Below are 25,470 nucleotides of genomic sequence, written 5' to 3' on the forward strand. Positions count from 1 at the left end.
GCAACTGCAAGAGTTGCGGAGAAATTTCTGAGAGTACTTGGGACATTAGTGTCTTTGCCTAGGGTCCCCAAAGCAGCATGTGTCAGATTCCTTTGTCTGAATCTACCACTTTCTACTTTGCCAGTCTCTTTCACTTTCCTGTTCTTTTATACTTCAAAATTTTAAATTGTTATTTGTATTGATCTTTTGTTTTTGTCACTTATATATTCCTAAATATGTACTGCTGCTACCTCCCAAGTCAGTGACCTAACCTGGGGGATAAATAATTAAAAAAGTGAAAAAGCAGTATTTCATCAAATTAATTAAATATATCAGCCAGTTAGTAAACATTTGTCAAATGCTTTCTGTACCCTTTATGAAGACATGATGCTAAAACAAAACCAAAAATGAAACATTCATTGCTTTCTTTGAGTTTATATTTTGCTGGAGGATAACAGTATAGAATACTTAACCTCTTGTGGCATTAAATATTAAAACACTTCATAGAATCCATAAGAACCCCTGGTTTTCCATCTTTTTCTGGTGGTTTTGGTGATCAAGTATGAAAATGCTTACTTGTAGACCTGGGGATAGGAAACTCAAAATTTGTAATACCCAAAATACAAAATAGAATCGACTTGTTGCTTAAACTTCTTTGATTCCAGGCCACTTAAAAATACAGCCTAGTAATTTGTTAATGTTTGAAATTGTTAATGACATAATTTTGATAGATTTTCATGCCTGAGTATCTGTAAAATAATTTTCTGAATCATTTTTTGGTAATTTTCTCCCCCTACTGGAAAAACTGCAACATTCACAAATAGTTGAATAGTTTTATAACAAGATAACTGGAAGATAAACAAGTATAAGAAGTAGAAACACCAGTTATATCTCTCTTATGGCATGAAACGAATAAAACTCCAACATTATATTACCTGGAAAATTCTAGTGTTTTGTATTTGTTGATTAATCATTATTTCCTTTTTCTAGTAACTCTGAGAAAAAGTCTGTACTTTGTTTTTTCATAATTTTGGGTTCCAAACCTGTCCCTCTCCCCATTTGAGAAATAGGTTGATATAGATTATACATGTACAGTCACACAAAACGTTTTCATATTAACCATGTTGCAAAATAATCCCTAATAAGAAAAATAAAAAGTATGTTTCAATTCGCATTCAAATTTCTACTGATGATTTCCCTGGAGGTGAGTGGATAGCATTTTTCCATCATAATTTCTTTGAACTTTTCGTGATTCATTGAATTGCTTAAACTAGCTAAAAAAATAGCTAAGTCAATCACAGTTGATCATATATAGTATTATTGTTAGTGACCACCATGTTCTACTTCTGTGTTCTTCACTTTGTATCCATGCAATACTATTCCATCATGGGCAGTATAGATTTAAAAGAAATATTTATAGACCCACTCTAATATTAGGACTGAACAGGTGTATCACATTCCTAACTAAGGCCATACTTCTGCTTATTGTTTGAATCAGACCTGTGCTTTGGCCTTCTCACATCTAGTTTTATTTCCATAATGCTATGGTCTCCAAATAAGTCATCCTGATCCTGCTTTTATAAAACAATTCTTTATAAAACTGGTTTGGGAGATGAAAGAAGACAATAGAGAAACAATATGTTGTGGTTAATGATTAGTGTGGTAGACTTGGATTTGGGAAGAAAAGAACTAGGTGCAAATCCTACCTCCATACATTTATTATCTGTGTGACTGGCTTTTTAAAATAGGGAAATCAGTAGGCGGCTTCAGGGGTCCCTTACATAAATTTTTGATCCTATGTTCCATTAATGTATTTCTGTCTGAAGAAGAATGAGATTTATGGGGCAGCTAGGTAATATAGTAGATAGAAAGCCAGGCCTAGGTTCAGTTCTGGCCTTAGACACTTTGTAGCTGTGTGACTCTGGGCAAGCCACTTAACCCTATTGCCTAGCCCTTGTCACTCATGTCTTAGAATTGATACTAAGACAGAAGGTAAGGGTTTTAAGTTGGAAAATGAATTTAGGTCTCTAGACCCAGAGTAATCACATTCTAGACACTTAGATATACAATCTTAAACAAGTGTTTGTATTGGGGTTTGGTGTCATGAAAGATACCAAAAGATCAGAGATATATAAATGTTCAGAATGATGAGCATTTTATGAGATAAGGTCATAAGCTAAAAGGGATCTTAGAGGTCATCGAGTCCAACTCTGAAACATAAGAGATTGTATGGCATAGATAAGGAAATTGGGGTCTAGAGAAGTAAATGTCAAAGAATTTGAACTTAATTCCTCATGCTTGAAAACCAGTATTCTTTCTGTGATACTATTCTGTGATACTATGCTATTTCTCTGTGCTGGAATGATGATACAGGCTATTAGAATGAAGAAATAGAACTGAGAGGCCAGAGTGCACAATCTAGAAGTCAGCATACTTCTACGTATGTATGTATCAGTACTCAAGTATGATAGTAAGGGTGGAGGAGATGCTTGGATCACCTGAACTCTGAGAAATGAGATAGAGTAACCATTACCAGTGGGCTATATAATTAGTGATATGCTGCCAGTTGTTTACACATAGTGTATCTTCATTGACATTTGAGTGGCATATAATTTTAATTCATCAGTGATCATAGGAATCAGGAATTTAGAAAAACAGGAATATAGGAATATAATATCACTCAAACTTGGCATTTTCAAGATGTGTTGTATTTTGGATAAACATTCAGATCATCAAAAATGCAGGCTTATTCTTCTTTTTCTTCTAGTGCATGGTGCCCATCTGCAGTATCTTGTCTAGCCAGTTTTATGGGCAGTTCATGCAGTTAAGTACATCATAAACTAGAGAGTAGATAGTCTTCATCAACTTGTTTTTTCCTAATTGTTAGGCCAAACTCTTTTGAGTGATTGTGGATTTCTTTTAGGAGGCTCTGCAGTGTTCCAGGGCTTGATGCAGTCAACGCACTATCATCCACAAACAGGAGCATCTACAAGACCACCATCTCTAAGGAATCCTTCTTCTGTTGGGACTCTGTGCTGGATGTCCTTCATGATGGTGGCAAAGTTTGCCAACATATATATGCCCTGCTTGATGTTAATAGAGGAGTTGTTAAACAAGGCGAGCATTCATATCCTTATTTTATTCCTTTCTTGATAGTAAATCACAATTGATTTTCAACCAGAGTTATCTCTGTAGTTATAATTTTCTTTATAAGCCTTGAAAAATCTTAATAATCTTAAAAATACTGTTTTGGAGAAGTGCTTGCAAGCTGCATTTTGAGCTAAACAATTTTTTTTTTGTTTTTATTGGCAATAAGCATGTCAGGCTCTGGTTTTCCCTTATACTTTTCAGTAACTTGTATTACTGAAAAGATATGGTCTGTTACATAATATTCTTATAAAGTCATTTGGTCCTCTCTGATATTTTCCTCAAATATAATTTGACCTATGTGTAGATTATTTTCATTAACACTTCATAAAAATGGGAAAATTAAGAATATGAATCAGTAGTGCCTGTCACTTTTTTGTCATTTTATCATCTCACATTTTTCCCTACCTTTGATATATTCCTATCCTTTAGATTCCTTAAGAATTAATTCATCAACATTCACTTATTACCTCCCACATAACTGGTCTGACCACACTTTCCATCTTTGTTTTATTTAGTGCCATGTCTGTTAAGTCATGTACTACATAATATAGACTTGAGATGTTGAGTCTACACATCAAGTTTATGTGCCCATGTGGGTGTGCTTGCATGTCCATATGCCCACAGAATAAAGATAATATAAAATACATAGTACTCAGTGAGGGCACTAGCAGTTAAAGGGAACAGGAAAGTTTTGTGAGGAAGGTGATGCTTTGAGCTTCATGTTGAAGGAAGAAAAGAATTCTGGAAGGTAATGATGTGGAGTGTGGGTATATTCCAAGCTTGGAGGATGGCCAGTGCCAAGATATGGGAAAGGGAGATGTAGTGTTCTGAGGGTGGAATAGAGAAGAAGCTGGTTTGACTGGATCACAGAGAGTGGGGAGGAGAACATAATTTTCAGTGAGGCTAGAAAGGAAATTTTCTTAAGGGCATTATAATTTAAATAACAGAAGAGTCTATATGTGATTCTAGTGAAAAAAAGGGAGGCACTGGAGTTGACTTAGTAGGAAAAATATATGATCCCACCTACCCTAAAAGAAAATTACTTTGATAGCAGTGTGGAGGATGGATTGAAATGGAAACAGAAGAGGCAGGGAGACCATTCAGGATGCTGTTGTAAAATAACATAGAAGAGAAGTTAAAAGCACCAAATAAAGGTGATAGCTATATGAATAGAAGTGGTGCCAAAATGACTAATGGGGGAAATGTTTTATATGAGCGCACATGTAAAATCTATAATAGATTGCTTACTATCTCAGGAAGATGGGAAGTAGAGTTGAGAGGTAGGGAGATAATTTGGAACTCAACAAAATTTTTAATGAATGTTTAAAATTGTTTTTGCATGTAATTGGATGAAAATAAAATTATTTTTAAAAAAAGAATTCCAAATATGCTTTTAAAAAAAAAGGTGGCTAGATGTGGGAGAAAGCTATGGAGGTAGAAAAATGGCAAGTTTTGGCAACTGCTTGGAAATGTGGGATGAGGGATAGTGAGGACTTGAAAATAATGCCAAGGTTACTATTACCATGGAAAACTGGAAGAATGCAGTGAGTATCTTTGAGAGAAATAGGTTTGAGAGAGAAATACTTTTGCAGGGAAAGATAATGAGTTCACTTTTGGACATATTACATTTAATATATCTCATGGATATCTATTTTGAAATGCCCGTTAACTAATTGGTGATATAATAGAAGCTGAGGGGAAAGTCTGGAGCTGCATATACAAATCTTGAGTTATCCTTATCAAAGTGGTGGTGGTGGTGGTGGTGGTGGTGGTGGTGGTGGTGGTGGTGGTNCCTTATCAAAGTGGTGGTGGTGGTGGTGGTGGTGGTGGTGGTGGTGGTGGTGGTGGTGGTGGTGATGATGATAATGATGACGACGACACCATCATAACTGAAGAAAAGAGCCTAGGATAGAGCCTTGCGGAGTACTCGGAAGGGGATTCATGATACCATCAAGGAGTTAATAGGCAGGTAGAAGTAAAACCAGAAGTGAGTACTGTCCAGAGAGCCTGGAGAGAAGAGCAAGAGGTCAATAGTGCCACTTAGTAGCTGCATGATAGAAGAGAGCTGAAAAAGGACCATCAGATTTGGCGATGGGTGACTTGGGAGAGAATCAGTTATGAAGCTGGAATAGAATTGACATCTGATGATTACTTATGAGATTCAGTGGGGAGAGAAGGAAGAGTTGCTGATGATCACAGATTCTTTGGAATATGCTGGTGCCCTTGACAGAGATAGAGAAGCTTGCAAATTTGATTTCAAGGGAGCTATATCCAAGGATAATTGTGTTGGGTATACATATATACACATACTCAAAAAGATTCATGGAATTGTCAATATGATTCCATCAGTGCAGACTACTAAGCTCCTCCTCCCTCTTCTTTGATATTCCTTACTTGCTAAATTTTGCAGCCTTTTCATACTCATCATGAGGCTGTCCATTGTCCATTTTGATTCTTTGAAAACTCTTTATGTTGTACATTTTGAAGACAGGCAGCCAGATGGGCAAAATATTTGTATTATGGGCCTTTTGGGGAAAACTTTGAGGTTATTAAAGAAACTGCTATTTCCTAAAGGTGAATCCATCTCACCCTCCTGGTTTAATGTTGGGCTCAACTTAATCCCCATTGAAACTCTCCATTCAAGATGAAGCGCTTTGTTGATAATTTCTATAGACTGCCATAATTTGGGTTTATCCATTTGATTTTTCCAATGTGTATGGTTAAGCCAAATTCTTGGGACTTGATACAACTAGCATGACATCTGCTAGCATTAGTATCTGACAGACCTCACCGTCCCTAGAAAATCCTGTGTAACTTAGTTTCTTCTCTTCTGAATTGTTTCTGTCCTGTTTGCTAACACGTTTTGACTAAAGTCTTTACCTATTTTATGCTCATTTGAAGTTTGAGGTAAGTGATTTGAATAGGTTTATTTCAGTTTTTCTATTTTTCATGGAATTTGTGATTCATGCCTTATTGCAAAGTCTTTGAGGGGTCTTCTGAATCAAAAGGATTTTAAATTTTCATCTTTTAATCAATTGTATGATGATAAAATTATGGCACAAGCCTGCCTTTTTCCTTGCTAGTATGTTAATGGAGGATGCTTTCCATATATGTGCTAGTGTTTCGTATATGTGGGAAATAGGAAAGAAAAATGCTATAATTGTTGATAGCGTCTCTTGATGTCTTTTGGAGGGGTGGTGTATGAGATCTGATGTTTTTCCCACGTCAATATCTTCTGATTTTTCACAGCTTCACAATTGTATTTTCTCCAGCACAGACCTACTCTGTACACTTAATTTAGTTTTTTTTTCTCATTTTTGTTTTCTTTAGTAACATTTTGCTTCCTCTACAAACACAATTAAATCTAAGATATTATTGTCTTGGATGGTGAAAATAATTGCTCATAAAGTTTTAAAAATATGACTTCTGTTGTCCACCTCTAATTTTCATTCATATATTCTAGGGATTACTTAGGTTGACTTTGCAATTTTCTAAGGTTTACTTTAAATTGGCTATAAAGCACAGTAGAACCCACAGTAAATTGACTGTAAAGCCTACTACTTTCCTTTGCTTTTTGGGTGATGCTGTTGATAATCTTCTATCATCCTTCTTTGTAAGATTCTACGTGTTTATTTTGTAAACTAGTTTTCCCTTTGACTGCCATCTCCCTATCTTTGGCAAGTAACTCAGGTATTTGCTAAGTCAGGCACACTTTGTTTTCAAGTCTTCTTTGTTGTGGCAGTTGATTTACATTGGTTAAAGTTAAAGATTTTGTTAAAATTGGTGTCTTTTCTGTGGTCCATTGCCTGTTTTTCAATATTTATTGGTTTGAATATGTCAGGATCAAACTGTTTTAAATGCATATCATTTTAATCCTTTCATTTAAAAATAGTTTAGATCTTTGCTCTAACACATTGGCAAGGGTAATTATGCAGTTATATGTTTGCATTTTTTCTAGAGTTCTGATTTTCTTGATGTAGAGAACTGTTGCAGGTGATGAAAGCTTCTTCAATGCAAAATATTCTATATTAAATTTTAGTTTCTTGGAACATTGAGAGATTTTAAATACATAGAAAGGTAATTATTTCCAAGAAGAGAGATAAAACTTATTTGTTCAAATTCCCCTGCAGCCTCTTGGTCAATTGCAAAGCATCTTATTCTATGAGAATTCTCTCCCTTCTTTCTCATTTTCTTTTTAGGGACATTTATAAGACAAAACATACTCAGGAGTAGTGAAGTGGAAGGAGTGGGAAAAGGTTCTAGGAATCTTCTTGTATCCAGCAGTTTTTTATATTTGGAATTTGTGAATTTTGTAGGAAGAGCAAGGCCCTTTTCTGTCTTTGTCTCTTCGTTCGTCTCTCTGTTACTTATCTGTGTGTCTTTTTCTCTCACCTCTGTCTCTAAAGCACTCAGGGCAGGGATTTGGGCAGTCAGTCACTGTGGAAACATAACATTAAAAGTGCTCTGCCTTCCCTACCTTATAGTTATTTCTGACAGCTGGTGTGCCTAATATGTGCTGTGTATATGTGTTTAAGTGGGAAATATGTTGCTATTGCTTCTGCTGCTGTTTGGAGAAACCAGCAAGGCTTAAGTTATATATGAGTTGCCCATGGCGTTATGTAAATCATATTTATAAAAATGATCTCTAATGTTTTGCTACTAATACAAGAGTTGTCTTTAGCTAAATCTAGAGATACAAGTGATGAAGTCAGTTTTTTTCCCATTATTTTATTATTTGCAAGATAGCTAAGGGCATTATTTTTCAAATAACATTATTTACCCCTTTTTGATAAATTAATTTTGATTCTCCTTTTGCCTTTTCTTATAATATTAGATATTTTCCTGGGTCCAAAATTTTTTTTCTAAAGTGTAGGCTTGATGACTGAGTCTGGTTCCCATGGCTATTAAATTTAAAACTTTTAAACTTTTAAATTTAAAAATTTAAAACTTTACAACCTAGCCTCTTCAAATCTTTCTGATTATTCCATCACATTGTCTAGCCTTCCTATTCGTTTTACTATTCTTTACACATGACGTCTCATTTGCGTACCTTTACAATAACTCTTCAATCCCTAGAATTTTTTTTTTCAATCTCCACCTCAGATGTTCTGATTTTCTTTTCCCCATTCTTTTCTAATACAAGCTTAAAAACATTCTTCTCTATTAAAAATCACATGAACAAATCCTTACATTAAATTTCTGTCTTTCTGCATTTGGTTTTCTATATACACACCTTTCTGGGTAATTAATACTGGAGACAATCATTCTGGATAATTTGAGAACAGTCATTTTAAATATACTTAAATAATTAAGTGTTCTGATTCATTACTCACTCTAGCACATGTGGGTTAGGACCTCCCAGAATTGGAAGGTGCTCTCATCTTTGATGATTAAATCTAAAGATGGGCAGTGTAGACTTAATCTAATTACCACAGTATAATTGTATTTATAGAGCAGTCCAAGGTACCCAAAATATTTACCCAACTGCCTCCAATTCATGCTTTTTCCTTCATACTATGCGGTGTTCCTTTAAAATCACACCATTTTGTTTGCAAAGTTCTACTAAATGCTATAATGTTTAGCATTTTGTAGGGACATTTGAAGCCCTCCAGCCGTCTGTCAGTCTTCCCTCACTCTTACTGTCTGAGTACCTTTCCAATTCTGTGTTTCCCAGTTCCTTTGTTCTATTTGTTTCTTGAAAGCCACTGTTGGTAATCTGTTACAAGCCCACATTATCATTGTGCATCTTCTCAGATGCCATTTCATCTCCCTGAATTTTTTGTTTGTTTATTTCTAGAGATTGTGATAGTAATGATAGTGAATACTCACAGTTGATTGTTGACATTTTTATATGATTTGGTGTTTTACAAAATTCTTTATGCTTAGTAACCATTTGAGGTAAATTAGTCATTGTTCCTAGGGACAGCTAGGAGTCCCAGTGATTAAGAACCAGGCCTAGAGACAGGAGGTTCTGGGTTCCAATGTGGCTTCAGACACTTCCCATCTGTGTGACCCTGGGCAAGTCACATAACCTCCATTGCCTAGCCCTTACTGCTCTTCTGCCTTGGAACCAATATACTATATTGATTCTAAGATGAAAGGTAAGGGTTTAAAAAAAGGTAATTATTCCCATTTTTCACATACACTATTTTACCTCCCTATGAGCATGCAGAAATAGTTGATATTGAACTTGAAATCACATACCTTTTCCTACCATTTCACCTTGCCCTTCTCTTAATACACAGCAAAAGAATATTGGTGCTAAAAATACAGATTTTTGTTTCATTGGGCAACTTTGAATAATTTAAAGATCCTTCACAATTTCTCAGATCGAGGATGTTGCCTGTTCAAAGTAGTCAGCTAGGATGCCTATACAGTTACAACTTATAACCTAGGCATTATGTGTTGTTTGTTCATTGACTTGTTTTTTTCCTGTATGGATTGATAGATTGATTCCTTTTGAGTAATGACGGATTTCTTTTTTGGAGGCCCTTTTGTGTTCAAACATAGTGTTGTCAAATGGCAGCTTCTGTAGAATGCCACCAATTTTCAGGGCATCTCTTCTCCACTTGGATTTAGCATTAGATATCCTCCCTAACAGTGATAAACATATAACAAATATCTTTTTTTTTTTTAAACCCTTACCTTACCTCTTGGAGTCAATACTGTGTATTGGCTCCAAGGCAGAAGAGTGGTAAAGGTAGGCAATGGGGGGTCAAGTGACTTGCCCAGGGTCACACAGCTGGGAAGTGTCTGAGGCCAGATTTGAACCTAGGACCTCCCGTCTCTAGGCCTGGTTCTCAATCCACTGAGCTACCCAGCTGCCCCCACAAATATCTTTTTTAAAAAATTAAAACCTTTACCTCCATCTTAGAATAAACTCTGTATTTTGGTTCCAAGAGAGAAGAGTGGTAAGGGCTAGACAATGTGGGTTAAGTGACTTACCTAGGATCACACAGTTAGGAAGTATCTGAAGCCACATTTGAAACCAAGACCTCCCATCTCTGGGCCTGGCTCTCAATCCATTGAGCCACCTAGCTGCCCCTTATAACATGTATCTTTTCATTTTAATGCCTTGTTTGGTGTTAATAATTAGAAGATTGTTGGTCAGAATTACCTCTGTATTTCACCAGTAAAGGAATCTTCTTAACATATACATAAGAAACAACTTGTAAGAAAAAGACTTTGTTTTTCTTTTATCTGAGTCAAATGCTTTTAAATAAAGATATTCTGTTTTCTGCTTAATTCAGGCAACTATCACAAAAGAAAAAGGGTTTGCCATAGAAAGGTATATGTGAATGCCTACTTTTTTTTTTTTTAAACCCTTACCCCGTCTTGGAGTCAATACTGTGTATTGGCTCCAAGGCAGAAGAGTGGTAAGGGTAGGCAATGTGGGGGTCAAGGGACTTGCGCATGGTCACACAGCTGGGAAGTGTCTGAGGTCAGATTTGAACCTAGCACTTCCCTTCTCTAGGTCTGGCTCTCAATCCACTGAGCTACCCCCTGAATGCCTACTTTTTATACACTTTTCCTATATTCAAGAAGGGAGGCGGGAAGGGAAAGTGGAAAAGAAGCATTTGATAAATGCTCTCTATGCTCTGTCGACATGTGTAATGCATTCATAAAACATTCTCAGTTATTTCCATAAAGTCTTTATGAAGATAGGCTCTCAATTGAGAAATTACTGATACCTTATTACCTCTTTCTGGTAATGATATATGAATTTTTCCATCCTTTTGAAATTTCCTATCCCTCTAATATTTTAAATATTGATTCCAGAATACCTTTAAAAATATGTTATCTCCATCACCTGTGGCTTCTCTCTATATTCAATATAATCTAACTGTTCTTCTATTTCACTTCTTTAGTGCCATTTTCAATTTCTATGTGACACATTATATAATTAGTTACATCCATATGTGGTTGTTACTCTTGTCATCAGTGGTAATAAAAATCATTGATGCTTAATAGTTCTCTTTATTTATTTATTTTTTTTTAAAAAAACCCTTGCCTTAGTTCTTACCTTCCATCTTGTTGCCAAGACAGAAGAGCATAAGGGCTAGGCAGTTACCTAATTGAGGTAGGTGACTTGCCCAGGGTCACACAGCTAGGAAATATCTGAAGTCAGGTTTGAATCCAGGAACTCCCATCTCCAGACCTGGCTCTATCTCTCCCATGAGCCATTGAATTACCCTGCTAGCTTTTGTTTTTATATTTCTGGTTGGTCCTAATGTGCCCCTCCCTTAACCAAAGGCCTATCCCTTATGACAGTGAATTAAAAGGAGAAAGAAAAAAGGTCAGTTCCATGAAAGTAACCAGCACATCAAACTTGTACCACAATAATATACTGTTCTACATTCCTAAGCCCTGTCTTCACAGAGTAAGACAGAAAAAGATAGGATGGGATAGCATATTCAAAAGAAGTAACATATAAATTAAATTAGAAGACTGAGCTTAAATCTAGTTCTTGGGAAACTTAAATCCAAACAGAGAATATATACAGAACAAGTGAAGAAGGTGCCGGTTTGCAATCAGGAAACAAAATTTAGAATAGACAGGATTGGAAGAGAAATAATGAGTCAAAGCAGTGAAAAACTTTTTTATAATATTCATTGATATGAAACAACTAATAACGAGAAGTAGGAGAATTTTTTTAGAAGAATCTTTAAAAAAAAACCAACAGACTGCATAATTAAATGAGGAAATAAAAAGGGAAAGGAGTCAGAATAAAAGCACAAAATAAAGTAAAACCAACTTAGGAAAGAGTAATAAGTGAATGAGATCAGAAGAGTGTACAGGAATAGACTGGGATCATACTTTAAGCAACTAATCACAGGGACAAAGAGTATTTGAAAAATATTAAAGACATAATGGCAGAAAACACAGTCCTAAAAATAATATTTTAAACAGTTTATTAAAAACAAGTGACAGAATGGATAAGAAAACCCCGGCCATCTGTTGTATATAAGGAACATATCTAAAAAGTAAATTCATGGACAGAATGAAAATGAGAGACTAAAAAGCAAAATTTTATCATATCATGTAACTCACTCCCTCAAAAAGCAAAGGTTTGTACTCAAAGGAAGAATAAAAGTCCATAATATCAATAGAAATATCGGGGGAAGTATGTTGTGCTTAAAGCAACCAAAGTGAGCGATCTAATAGGACTACTACTCATATGTACCAAGTGGCATTGCATTGAAATTCATAAAGGAGAAATTAATTCATTTTCAAACTATAGACATAGATGCGTACTCAGGAATAGTTAGACTACAAGTTATTTTCCATTTTGCAGCTATTCCTTATTCTATTTTTTTTCCCATATGTTTTCTGACTTAGGTGAATCTCATTCCAAGCTTTTGGAAGATTTATTTACTTAACATGTTTTTTTTTAAGTAATACTTCTTTATCTTTTATTGTTTTGCTTTTACTCTAAATAAGAGTATTGTCATAGCTTGTTATATCTCTCCTCCTGGCAAGAAGAACAAGTTTTGTGTGACTAAACTGGTGTCTAGACCCTTTTAACCTCTTCCCAATTTTTGTTATTTTACAACTGTTTAGCCTTACAAAAATTATGGTTATTTATAGTCGTAGGATCATAGATTTGGAGCAGGAATGACCATAGAGTTCATCTTGGGTAGCTCCTCATTTTACAGATGAGGAAATTGTGGCCTAGAGTGGTTCAATGATTTGAGCCTAGTAAGTATTTAAACCCAGATTTTCCTGACTCCCAATCCAGGACAATATCCTGTATTGTCCCTTTTTTTGGTGGAAGGACTCAGTTAAAGCTGTTATAATTGCCCTTTTTGATCCTCATGGATTTAGCTTTTAATCTGCCTTTGTTTACACATTTAGAAATTTGTAAATGATTCCAATATGGTAATATTATTTCCAGTTAATATTTTGTAATCAGTTTTGTTGCTTTCCATGTCTTTTTTTTTTTTTTTTAACTGAAGAAAATGTTCAATTAGAAACAGAATTTGGGGTATTTACAAGCTTTTAACAACTTTTATTTCTTAATCTCACTTTATTTTCCAATATTTTCCACCATTTTTTCCATTGTATACCACAATGAAGTCGCTGTATTTGTTGACTAAGATTGAAGAATCTTGATTTTGTCGATATCCTCTTTAGCATCTACACTAGAATTTAACCCATAAATTCTAGTTATCTTAAGAGGCTAAGATGTAAACTTGTTTTATAGGTTGTAAAGGAGTTATTTAAGTATAGATTGAATAGAATGATCACTAAATATCTTCCAACTTATTCAGCCCTTTTTTGTTTTTGCTCTGGCTCTGGGTAAGCATCTCTGGGGAGTTAAAACTGTAGCACACGAAATATTTCTTGTTGCCATTAAGCACACTTCTGACTCTCCCAACTTTCTCATTGGACTCCCTTGAGACAAACTTGGGGTGAGGGTGGGAAGAGGGATGCTTCCTTCTATTTGCCTAAAACTTTAAAAATGATTTTTGATTTCCTGTTTTTAGTGAGGACTGATTGTGGTAAGTTTTTTCTCAATGCAGTAAAAAAAACTTTTGGTCCCTGAGGAAAGTGGGGCTACCATGTCAGTTTTCTTATTTGTAGTCATAGCTAGGTACTTGTGGAAGGGGGAGAAATTACACCAAACGTGTTTTTGCAATTAATAGCGTACTGTATCATTGCAAAAATGATTGAAACATGGGAATAGCAAATTTCAGTGCTTTTGTTTGATTCTAAAATACCGTTGGTAGAACAAAATGCCACCTTAAAGACTTTTCTAACAAGATGTGTCAGATCATTAAGTAAGAACATTAAATATTCCTTGAAATATGTAACAGATAACCTTTTTAAACTTTTGATTAAAGACATTAGGTGAGGCATACAACTGGGAGATAAATGCTTGCCATGTGTGTTTGCCAGTGTAATGGAGGAGATCCAGTGCAGAATACAAATAGAAGAGAAGTTCCCATACCTATGCTTCTTGTGCCAGATGATAACTTGCTGGCTTTGCTGAGTCCCAGACTATTGCTGCGTCCTTTGTATGAGCCAATTAAAAATTAGTTGGGCCAAACAAACAGTTAGCCTAGTAAAAATGAAGTTTATGCTTGTCTGAACTGTGGAATGCAGTTAGATGGACAAACATAAGGATCGCAATAATATATGGGAAATTGCTCATCTTTATTGAACCTAAATTTCTCTATGAATAGAAGTTTGTTGGCCCAATACCATATTTCTTTGGTGGGATTGTATGTAATCCATGTTATCCACAGAATTACTCAGTAATAAAAACTCATGTGATGGATGTGAGGTGATTTCAACAAATAACAACTAGATAATTTCAAAGAAGGCACAGCCAGATGATACTGTGGAGTCAGGAACACTCTTCTTCCTCAGTTCAAATCTGATCTCAGACATTTAGGAGATGTAACCCTGGGCAAGTCATTTTACCCTATTTGCCTCAGTTCTGAGCAAAATGAGCTTGAGAAGGAAATAACAAACCACGTGATTGTCTGCCAAGAAAACCCCAAATGAGGTCATGAAGAGTTGGTTATGACTGAACAACAACAACAAACTTAAAGAAAAACTGGTTGGCATAAAAGTTGTGTATTGAGAAATAATGTAGTTTGTGCAGCTAATGCAAGAGATAACTTTTCGGAAAGCATCCTGCAAATTAGGAAGGCAGACCTCTTGCATAGAACTTTTGGAGCTAGAGTTTTATCAGATGGGGGCAGGCATGAGTAATTTGTGATCATCAGTAGATGAAATGTCCAAATCAATGAAATCACAGCTGTATTTGCATATTCAAAAGTAATTTCTTTGGTAGTAAATCTGAATCCTGTTTCTTTTAAGTTCTAAGAATTCATTTAAATGCAAATACTGTTGCTCTCTTCATTAAGTTGCCTACAGTTTCATTTTTCTTTCATTAATGCCCTCAGCCCTTTTATTCTCCTTTAGTGGAGTTGGAGTCCACCAAAGAGTAGTAAGAGATTATGGAACTATTTGATTTTAGATTTGGAACCAATGATAAAGATAATTTTCTCTCTGCTCATTCTCCCTGGGTTAATTCAGACTTTAGTTTTTAGTTTTCAGATAAAAATTTAATAGCAAATTTATATTCTTTCTAAGTGGACTCAAGGGATTTTAGCCACCCTGCTTACTTAACTGCTCATTTTTTATTACTGTTAATAGAAATGATAGATTATAATCATGAAAGATTTTTTAAAAAATCCATGGATTTTAATGTAGCATATTTTAAAAATATTAAAATGATAGGTAAGATGACTGTTTTTGTTTAACTTCTGTATATTAGGTGTTAATAATTAATTATTGAAATCCTTTAGCGGTTTTAATACCCTCTCTGTCTATTCAATGTGTAAAAAATTATGAGCTAACAGAGGAATAACTTTATGTTTTTCTTTTTCTCTCTGCATTTAGAATCTACATCAGGAGATAAATCTGTATCCCATTCTTGCACAACTCCTTCCACATCATCTGCCTCTGGGCTAAATCCCACTTCTGCACCTCCAACATCTGCTTCCACAGTCCCTGTTTCACCTGTTCCACAGTCACCAATACCTCCATTACTTCAGGACCCAAATCTTCTTCGACAGCTGCTTCCTGCTTTGCAAGCCACCTTGCAGCTTAATAATTCTAATGTGGACATATCTAAAATAAATGAAGGTAAGACTTACAACAATATTTTATTCAAAGAAAAATTAACTTGCACAATAGAAAATGATTTAGTAGGGACAATTTGATATAATACTCTAACCAGAGTAGGGTGCTTAAAACCCATCACTATGCTAGTCCTACATATTAGCTGTTATGGCTGCCTCATCAAATTGTTTATTCATTAAACTTTAAGTCTAATGAAATAATTCCTGTTTCAGTATATTTCCTGTCTTGTATTTGCAAAATCAATTTTTAAACCAAAATTTAAGACTTTATTTACATTTATTGCTTAAATTTCATCTTATTAGGTTCATTTCAGGATTTTAGTATTTTCTTATCTATCTTCTTGTATATCTTGGTTCTTCCATACTTCTAGAAGTTTTCCTTCCTAGTTTTATATAATGAAAAACATATTTTGTTAATTTTACACATCACTAATTAAAATGTTAAATTGTTCAGGGCCAAGCACAGATCTATGGGGAACTCCATTGGAGACCTATTCCAATTTGACATTGGACCATTAATGACTGTTTTTTAGACTCAGGTTTTTATCTAGTTCTGAATCCAGCCTACCATGATTTATCTGGCCCTCAGCCTCCATTTTGTCTATAATAGTATAAGGTCTGTCTTGTCTAAAATAATAGTACAAGTGGGTTTTATAAATTATTCTTAAATATATTCTGTATATAGCATTCCCTTGACCTACCATTTTAATAACCTTGTGAAGAAAGAAAGGTTATTCTGGAGTGGTCTAATCTGCATTTAATCAAAGCCATGCATGTTCTTCTGTAACTTCTTTTTTAATTAGCTGTTTGGAACTTTTGCAAATATTAAAGTTAGACTCAATATCCTATAGTTTCCAGGCTCTATTTTTCCCTCTCTTATAGATCAGGATATTTATCTTTCTCTTGTCCTAGAGTATATCATTTGTAGTCCTGTATCCCCCAAACCTCATAATTTCTCAGAAAACAAAATTAGGTTTGAGCTGCTATGCCTTGACTCTGTTATTTACTGACTTCACCTCTGCTATCTACAAACAACCCACTTCTCTGCCATTCTCCAAAAGTCACCTTCCTGTTGGTCATATTCTTCTCTTTTTATACCCAAACTCCTAGTGAGAGTGAGAATAGTTTTCACTTCTTGCTTGTATGCCTCTGCTTCTCTTTTAATTCATTTCTTGATCCTTTGTGATCTGATTCTTGACGTTATCATTCATCTCTGAAACTGTCCTCTCCAAATATACCAATGACTTCTTAATTGCTAAACTTAGTGTGTGTCATGTTCTCCACCTCTCCTCTTCCCCCCCCCCCCCCCCCAAAAGTCCTCATGCTTATAAACTTTGCGATATTAGACACTGTTGACCATCGAATCCTCCTGGATATTCTCTCTTCTGTGTTTTTTTTTTTTTTTTTTTTTGGACCTTCCTCTCTCTTGGTTCTCATCTTACCAATTTTACTCCTCAGTCTCCTTTACTCATTATCCATAAATTAAGCCCTAACTGAGATACCAGGATGATTTGTCATTGAGCTCTATTCTCTTTATATATTTTCCTGGATGATTGTGTTAGCCCCACAGGTTTAATTATCATCTCTTTGTAGATGACTCATACTTCTCTAGTGTAGCTACCTTGGGTGTTTTTTATTACAAACTTGAAAAACATCAGTAAACATTAGTATCTATAAAAGATACGAAAAGGACATTGTACATGAAACCTCAAAACTCTTGAATGTTCAGTTTAAGTATATATTAAATTTAATTCAATAATAGCTAGCATTTAAGGTTTACAAAATACTTTATATATATTTTTTCAAGTGGTCGTCACAACAACCCTGAATGATAGGTATCATTATCCCATTTTAAAGATCAGGAAACCTAGGCACAGACAAGTTAAGTGACTACCCAGAACCACACAGCTAGTAAATAACTGAGACCTTAGCCCAGTGGTATTGAGAAAACGTTACTTGTTTGTGTCCTCTTCTCATCTTCTTCTCTATTTTATGTGTGTTTTTAAAATGTGTCATTGTCTTCTTTTTTAGGAACATGATCACAACCCCATGCTTCTCCCCCTAATTTTTAAAAAGCAAAAGTGAAAGCAGAATTGGTGGGAGATCCAGTACAGGTGCCAGTAACTGAAACCATAATATACCTTGTGTACCTTGGTACCTAATAATACCTTGTGATTGATCATAGATAACTGAAATCAGGGAAGAAAAAACCACAGATAAAGGGGGCCCTGCTGTACTGTATTTGCAAAAATAGAGAAAGATAGTGTCCTGTCATATTTTCAGATACTTGAACATACCCCTTTATTAAATATAAGGAATATTAGTGCAAAAAATCCTGATTGACCCTTTCTCCCAATACACTGTTTTCACCTTCCATCTTCAAATAAGTTTATCCTTTCAAAGTTGAAAACAAAATCCTTATTACTCTACAGTTGCCTCAAGATGTTATATTAGCCTTCACCTTTCCTCCCCACCTGGCAAGAACTATTGGGAAAAGGAATGAAATTTGACAGAAAATAGGTTGAAATTGACAGCTTGCACCACAATATGTTATTGTATATGTGACCTAAATATAAAGCACCATATTAAAAAGTTAAAGGAGAGCCTGTGGATGAGGGTGATTAGAGGAATCATTCTTCCCTGATCAGGTCCTAGAAAACATGTATCAAATAGGAGGAAATATGTATCACATGTCTCTGGTAGATGTCATCTCTTTACACACATGCACACTCAGTCTTGAAATTATAATTCATACACAGAAATTGGTAAATGTTAGAAAAAAGCAGATAAAGGCAATATTGAAGGGACTGTGGAAAGATTGGTACATTATCACTATATTGACAGAACTCTAAAGTTATTATGGAAAACAATTTGGAGTTGAGCAAGAAAAATTGGTAACCCTGAGATGCCGTAGTTTAGCATAAACCAGAGAAAGAAAAATCATCTGCCTTATAATTTTAATAGTTGAGCCTAGCTCAGAAAAGAAATGAAGAGAAATGGACCTCCTCATATTCTTAGGAAAAATGGAAGGCTATGTGAATAGAGCATCACACACTGTCAGTTGGTTTGGTTTAATATTGTTTTGTTTTGACAAGGGATTGTGGAAAGGCTGGCTGGTAGGGGGATAGTTTATCAAGAAATGTCTGCTGAAAGTCATCAATAAAACTTATAAAAATCACTCCTTCTCTTTTTCTTCTCTCATAGCTAGATAATGTGAGATTCCACTTTAGTCATTTTGGTTTTGTTTTTGGCAAATATACTTGAAATGGCTGTTCTAGAAAAAATTTTCCAGATAGATGAATTTTTGTCCTATTGAAAACTTATAGTAAATCTACACCAGCAACGTAGTCTACTGTTTAGCAGGCTAATAGTCAAGAGCATGTATATTACCAAAAACTTGTGTATTTATTGAAATCTGTTATTTCAGTGAAGTGTGAATTGTGTCATACTTTTTTTTTTTTAATCTTAGCTTTGGGAATAATAATGGTTGGATGTTTTCAGTTCTTACAGCAGCTGTGACACAAGCTTCACTGCAGTCTATACTCCATAAGATTCTTACTGCTGGACCATCTGCTTTCAATATAACTTCTTTGATTTCTCAAGCTGCACAGCTTTCTACACAAGGTATTTAAAGTCCTAAGAGCATCATTTTCCTAGTTGTGTTCTAGATTTCATTGTATATTGTGTGAATAAATAGTTAAATTATGATTAAGAAGTCCCTGTGACATGTAACATTACTTTCTAGAGTTGCATCCAGATAGCTAGCCTATTTGAGGATTTTTAGCTAAAGTTGTCTTTAGCTTTTCATTTCTGCTGTTCTGTATTCTGTATTCATATAATATACTTTTATAAAGCCCATCCTGATTTAAATTTTTTGGAAACTTGAATTGCTTTTAGATATGTTACTTAAAATAGAAATTTTTGCATGTATTTATAGAGAATACTTTTACTTTTCTTTTATTGCAGCTCAGCCTTCTAATCAGTCTCCCATGTCTTTAACATCTGATGCCTCATCCCCAAGGTCATATGTATCCCCAAGGATAAGCACGCCTCAAACTAACACAGTTCCTATTAAACCTTTGATAAATACACCTCCTGTATCATCCCAGCCAAAGGTATGTTGTTTAAAATATATGCTTAAGTGGTGGTGATTGTTTTTTGATTAGTGATTTGGAGAAAAATAATATTTCTTGGAATCTAATTTATGCATTCTTATTCTCTGGATTTTAGGAGATGGCCTCTATAAAGTGAAACCCAAATAGAGAGAGTACCTGTCAAGCCAGAGAGAAATAGTGGCATAAAATTCAAAGTAGTGGGGTTATTTTGGGTAGCTGAGAAATATTTGAAGATTTTTAGAGCACTGCCAGTCTTTTGGGATTTTCATTATGGATTGAGAAGCAGTGGACCTTCTGGCTCTTTCGAGACATGCCACACATACCTCTTTTAGCTCCAGAACTCCTTTCCTCATAGAATTTTAAAAATCAGGGGGTTTATAACTTTTTTAGAGGAGGAACAAAGAAAATAGACTTCCTAAAGTTCAGACATCAAGGAGAACCTAAAACAGGAGAATGGGCACTGACTGCAGGCAGAGAAGTAGGATTAAATCCCAGGTTTGCCATTTACTAATGTTGTGATCTTGAGCAGTCTGTCTGGACCTCATTCTTCCTCACCTATAAAATGAAAGGAGTTTGAACCAGTGAATGTGACACTTCCAGCTGAAAATCAATCTTTCTTGTTCTTTGGTCTCCTTTGGTTGTTGAAGAGACTGAGTTACAGAGTTTATGTAATTTTTCTGTGGTCATGTAGCTGGGTAATGACAAAATCTTGATTAAAATCCAGGCTATTGTTATTTACAACCATTTTTTTAACTGAGAGTTTTGGAAATTTTGAAATTGTTACTTTTTTTCTCAGTGAACTTGCATTCATAAGAAAGGCCTGGTCACACTCATTCTTGCGTTGGTGAACAAGAAATATCACTATTGATTCTTTGTTGGTTTTAATAACTTATAAAGCTCCAAATTCACACATATCCAACTTTTTTTTTTTTTTTTTTTGGTAATTAACATGTAGTTCCAAAATGTAACCCCTCCTTTCACAATTTTTATTAATTCATGACTTTGAAAAACAAGTTATGACTTACTATAAAACATGTGAATAACATGTTAGGAGAGTATTGTTTTAAACTATTGTTTTAAAAGCTTGGTGTTCTAATTAAATTTGGTTTATAACCTTTAACTTTGTTTTAACGTACTGCCTTTTTTGCCTTTGTATATTTCTGTCACTTATAGTTATATCAGATTTTGAATCTGTCCTTTAATAGGCTTGAAATCTGATTGTGCTGTTAAGAGCTTGTTGATACTAAAGAGTATTTTCCACAGAAGAGCACATTTCTGATCTTGAAGTGAAAAAACTCATTTCTGTTAGACAAAAACCCTTGAGTTGAATGCATCTAATAAGACACAAAGGAGGAGAATTGACTTCATAAAAGAGCATCCAGATTTAAACCTTGCCTGAGCATTCTGTAATATTTCTTTATTTTACCTTAAACTTAGCAGCCAGTTCATTTGTGGAATCATCTTTTTTGAATAATCTAAGTTCCCATAAGCAACTTTCAGTGAAACTTTTTAATCTGAAAAAAGTGTAATTTTGCTGGGTTTTGGATCTAGAAGTTATAAAACTACTTGCCCTGGAAGAGAATGTTGGTTACACCCATGTTTCAGATTTAAAAGAATTAATTCATAAGATCTTAGATTTACTGAGAAGATCTCATTTTACAGATGAGGAAATTTACAGTCTAGAGGGATTAAATGTTTGGGCCATGTAGTAAAGGGCAGAGTTGAGATTGAGCCTAGCTCTTTCAATACACAAATGCATTGGAAGATATTTAGGATTAGGAGTGATTATAAGTGGTCATGTGAGAAATAGATTCCTCTTTTGACAGATAAATTCATCTCTTCAATAGCTTTATCTGCAAAATTAATAGTGTAGAATTGATTATCTAAAATTTTAATTTTTCTCAAGAGGACTAATATTTAGATGATTAAACTGAAATATGTTTCTATAGTAGATTTTATTTACAATTATGCTTCTTAATATTTTTCGGTAATTATATTAAAATCATTGGAATCTATGAAAACTGATCACTTTTTTCTCTAGATAATGCAATTTCAGAGATGAACAAGTATCTTGGAAAACATTAATTCAATTCTTTCCTTTCCTAAAAGATAAACTGAAGCTCAGAAAAATCGTAATTGGCCAAAATCATACAGCTGTTTAATGGCAGAATCAGGATTATAATTCCATTTCTTCTATTAGTCAATCTGCTGTTAAAACACTCCTGTAATATGCTTGAAACTGTACAAGCACTACACAAAGTGGAAGGATAATTCATGTGTATAATTAGGTGTTATATAATATCTCCTCAAATCATTAACACAAGTCAAAAAACTATGTTCATAAGACTTGTATTATACTGATTGTAGCCTTTATCATGCTTAATTTAGATCATGGAATGTTTAATAAGAAAGACCAAGTGAAGTATAATCAGAATTGTTTTTTTCCATTTCACATAATGGTAATGTTGCAGCCACATTTCCATCTATCTTCAAATTGGTCACAAACTATAATTAAAGATAGAAAGACTTAATTATTGGCAGCTCTGTGGTACAGTCAGGAAGGGCTGAGTTCAAATCTGACATTAGATACTTGTTAGCTGTGTGACCCTCGGCAAGGCACTTAAACCATGTTTGCCTTAGTTTCCTCATCTGATAATAGTAGCACTTCCCTCCCAAGGTTGTTGTGAGAATCAAATGAGATAATAATTGTAAAGCACATTATAGAGTGCTGGCCAGGCTCATAGTAATCACTATTAATAAGAGTTACCATCATCAATTTCTTCATTTTCTGTCCTTAGTTTATATTTTTGTGGCCTGAAAGTGATAGAACATTCTAAACATGTTTTTAAATTTTAGGTTAGTACTCCAGGTGTTAAGCAAGGACCAGTCTCCCAGGCTGCCTCTCAGCAGCCAGTAGCTGCTGACAAGCAACAAGGTCATGAACCAGCATCTCCTAGGAGTCTTCAGCGGTCAAGGTATATTTAATATTGTGTTTGTACCTTTTGTTTTATTCTTATGCAAGATGACCTTGCTTTTATTCATAAACATACATACATACACGTATATACTCATATATATGTATGTATATGTATTATATTGGTTTACTGAATCTTGGAAGAACATAGTTTTCAGTTTTTAAAATATAAAATAATAAAATTTTGTATGATCAACTAGAAATGTATGCTATTGAATTAAAAGGTTGTAGTCCCTAGTAGAGATATACAAAACATTGGATGATATCATCATTAGCATCTTTATAATGGAACCTTGCTATTATCTTTTTGAGAACCCAAGCAAGTTGAAAATCCATACCCCAGCTAGGCAGAAGCCAAAGGTAAGGATCCCCCAGTACCTTTGATAGTTTAGACAAGTGTTTCCTCTCAGAACTCCTACATCTGAATGAATGTCATATCTTTCACAGTATATTTGTTGAGATGCTACTATTTCAGTGATAATACCTTTCTTCAGAACATCTTTGAAATTTCTTTCCAAGGTTATAACACATCTTTTTAAGTGTCATTTTAGAAGTCATTTTACACATAAGTGTCACCAAAAGGCTAATAATAATTGTTCCTTAGTGCAATACTAGAAAAATTAGTTTTTACGTAATAGAGTAAAACTTATAACATTAGGATATATGAAAATCATCTTATAAATGTTGCCAGGAATTTAGGGTTTTTTTCTTTTCCTTTAAAAATAAATGTTTCCCTTTTAAATCTACCCCCACTTCCCTTCTTACCAAAAAATAAGTATTTTCTCTGCACTTTATTGTTAGATGTCTTACAAATATATTGATAATACTTTAAAATATGTTTAAGTTAATTAAATGTCATGACAATATAGGTTACTTATATTTTTGTAGTACCTTAGCTCAGAAAGCACTTTTTGGCAAAAACTCTGTGAAGGAAGGTAGCTATATCAACATTTACATTTTATAATTGAGAAAAGTTCCAAAGGTTTTTTGACTTGCCTGTGGTCACTTGGCTAGAAAATGGGAGAACCAGAATTTGTACCAAGTCTTGAAAATGTAAGGGTTAAAAATTAATGGTTTAACTAAAATATAGTAAGATTATAGATAATTGTGGTGGTTGCCGATTCAAAGTATTATTGCCCAAAGTCGAAATGATCTTTAATTGTCTTTATTTACAGAAGAGGTAGAAAGTGAAAGTAGAGAAGTACAAAAGGATAGAGAATGACATTTAGCCTATCTAACTAAATATTGCTCCAGTGCTCCACTCAGCCCTGTTGACCTTCAACTGGAATTAAACTCTCTCCAGAAGACAGGAAGGGAAAGCCAGCTATTCATTCACCCAAGTTTCCTGCAAGAGGCAGGTCAAGATGGTGACTCCTGGAGCCTAATTTCTTCCTTGAGCCAACCTTGAATTGACTTCCATCTTGAAACTGACTTCCTTTCTTGGAGTTGACTTCCCTAGCCCTAGAAATTCAGGACCTTTTATAATGGCTTCTTGTCCCTTCCCCTTTTCACAAGGGCCAATCACAGCTTCCAAATTGCCCAGCACTACCCAGTGTTTGTGGGAACCACTTCTCACCTTCTGGAGAGGTGAATACTCATCAAAAGAGCTTAGGGATTCCTGGCTGATTGAGTTGAAAGGGTGTGAATTCTCTTAAGTGGTTTGTGAGCTCCACCTAGTTCAAAGCTTTTGTTGATTTAATCAAAAGGTGTGTTGACTCAAAATAGACAAAGGGAATAAAGGATTCCCTTTCACAAATGTAAACCCAGAATAGACAAAGGGAACAGTATACTATTGATTATAGAAATTATGTGAGTCTTTTGCTGTCATTTATAAGACAGTCAGCTAGCATTTATTTAGCACTTACTATATGATAGGCTCAGAATACAAAAGAAAATTTTTAAGCAAGCAGACAACTATGTATAAATATGTTAATCACTGAGAAATGAGTTTAGCTAGGTAAACATTGTCCACAAGGGATTGTCCTTACAGAGAGCTGTCCTATAGGGCCTCTGGCTGGCAGCTGTTTTGGTTAAGGTGCTTATTATGAAGGGTTGGGCTGGAAGATAGGGTGCATCCTGGAGCAAGATGGAAGAGAACCTAAAAACTGAAATGTCTTCAGTTTTCTGAAATGCTGCCTTCTAGGGCTCAAATCTTCCCCATTTGATCCTTTTTTTAAACCCTTGTTTAAAACAAACAAAAAAAACCAGTTAAATCATTCAAACATGAGCAGTCCACACCATTGAAAGATGGTATAGTGAAAGCATTCTTTCATTTTAAATTTCCAATTAATCAGCACTTTTATACTTCATCAGTATAATGATCCATTGATATTCAAAGCAGCAACTTAAGATCCTGAGGTCCCTTTTATTTTTATAAACTTTAGTAATTGTATGTGTACTATATATCAATTTAAATGCTAAACTTCAACTGCTAATATATATACATATATATCACCATAGCATTTATTTTTGCTCTATAAACAATAATTGGTCATGATCACAGCTATTCTTTTTTTTTTTTTTAACATTTATTAATATACATTTTTAACATGGTTACCTGATTCATGCTCCTCCTATCCCCTTCACCCTCCCCCCC

At 34.6% G+C, this 25,470-nt stretch overlaps 1 protein-coding gene across 2 annotated transcripts in view; it reads left to right on the plus strand.

Moving 5' to 3' along the window:
* WAC (WW domain containing adaptor with coiled-coil) overlaps positions 1-25,470 on the plus strand; it is a 115,421-nt gene that overhangs the window by 80,713 nt on the left and 9,238 nt on the right. For both annotated transcript variants that reach the window (XM_044678748.1, XM_044678747.1), the window contains 4 exons: positions 15,544-15,789; positions 19,287-19,409; positions 19,752-19,900; positions 22,757-22,875. In XM_044678748.1, the coding sequence (XP_044534683.1) occupies positions 15,544-15,789; positions 19,287-19,409; positions 19,752-19,900; positions 22,757-22,875 (637 nt within the window). The remainder of the gene's footprint in view (positions 1-15,543; positions 15,790-19,286; positions 19,410-19,751; positions 19,901-22,756; positions 22,876-25,470) is intronic.

The sequence above is a fragment of the Gracilinanus agilis genome, chromosome 5 (genome assembly GCF_016433145.1).
Source record: "Gracilinanus agilis isolate LMUSP501 chromosome 5, AgileGrace, whole genome shotgun sequence".
Classification (NCBI taxonomy): Eukaryota; Metazoa; Chordata; class Mammalia; order Didelphimorphia; family Didelphidae; genus Gracilinanus; species Gracilinanus agilis.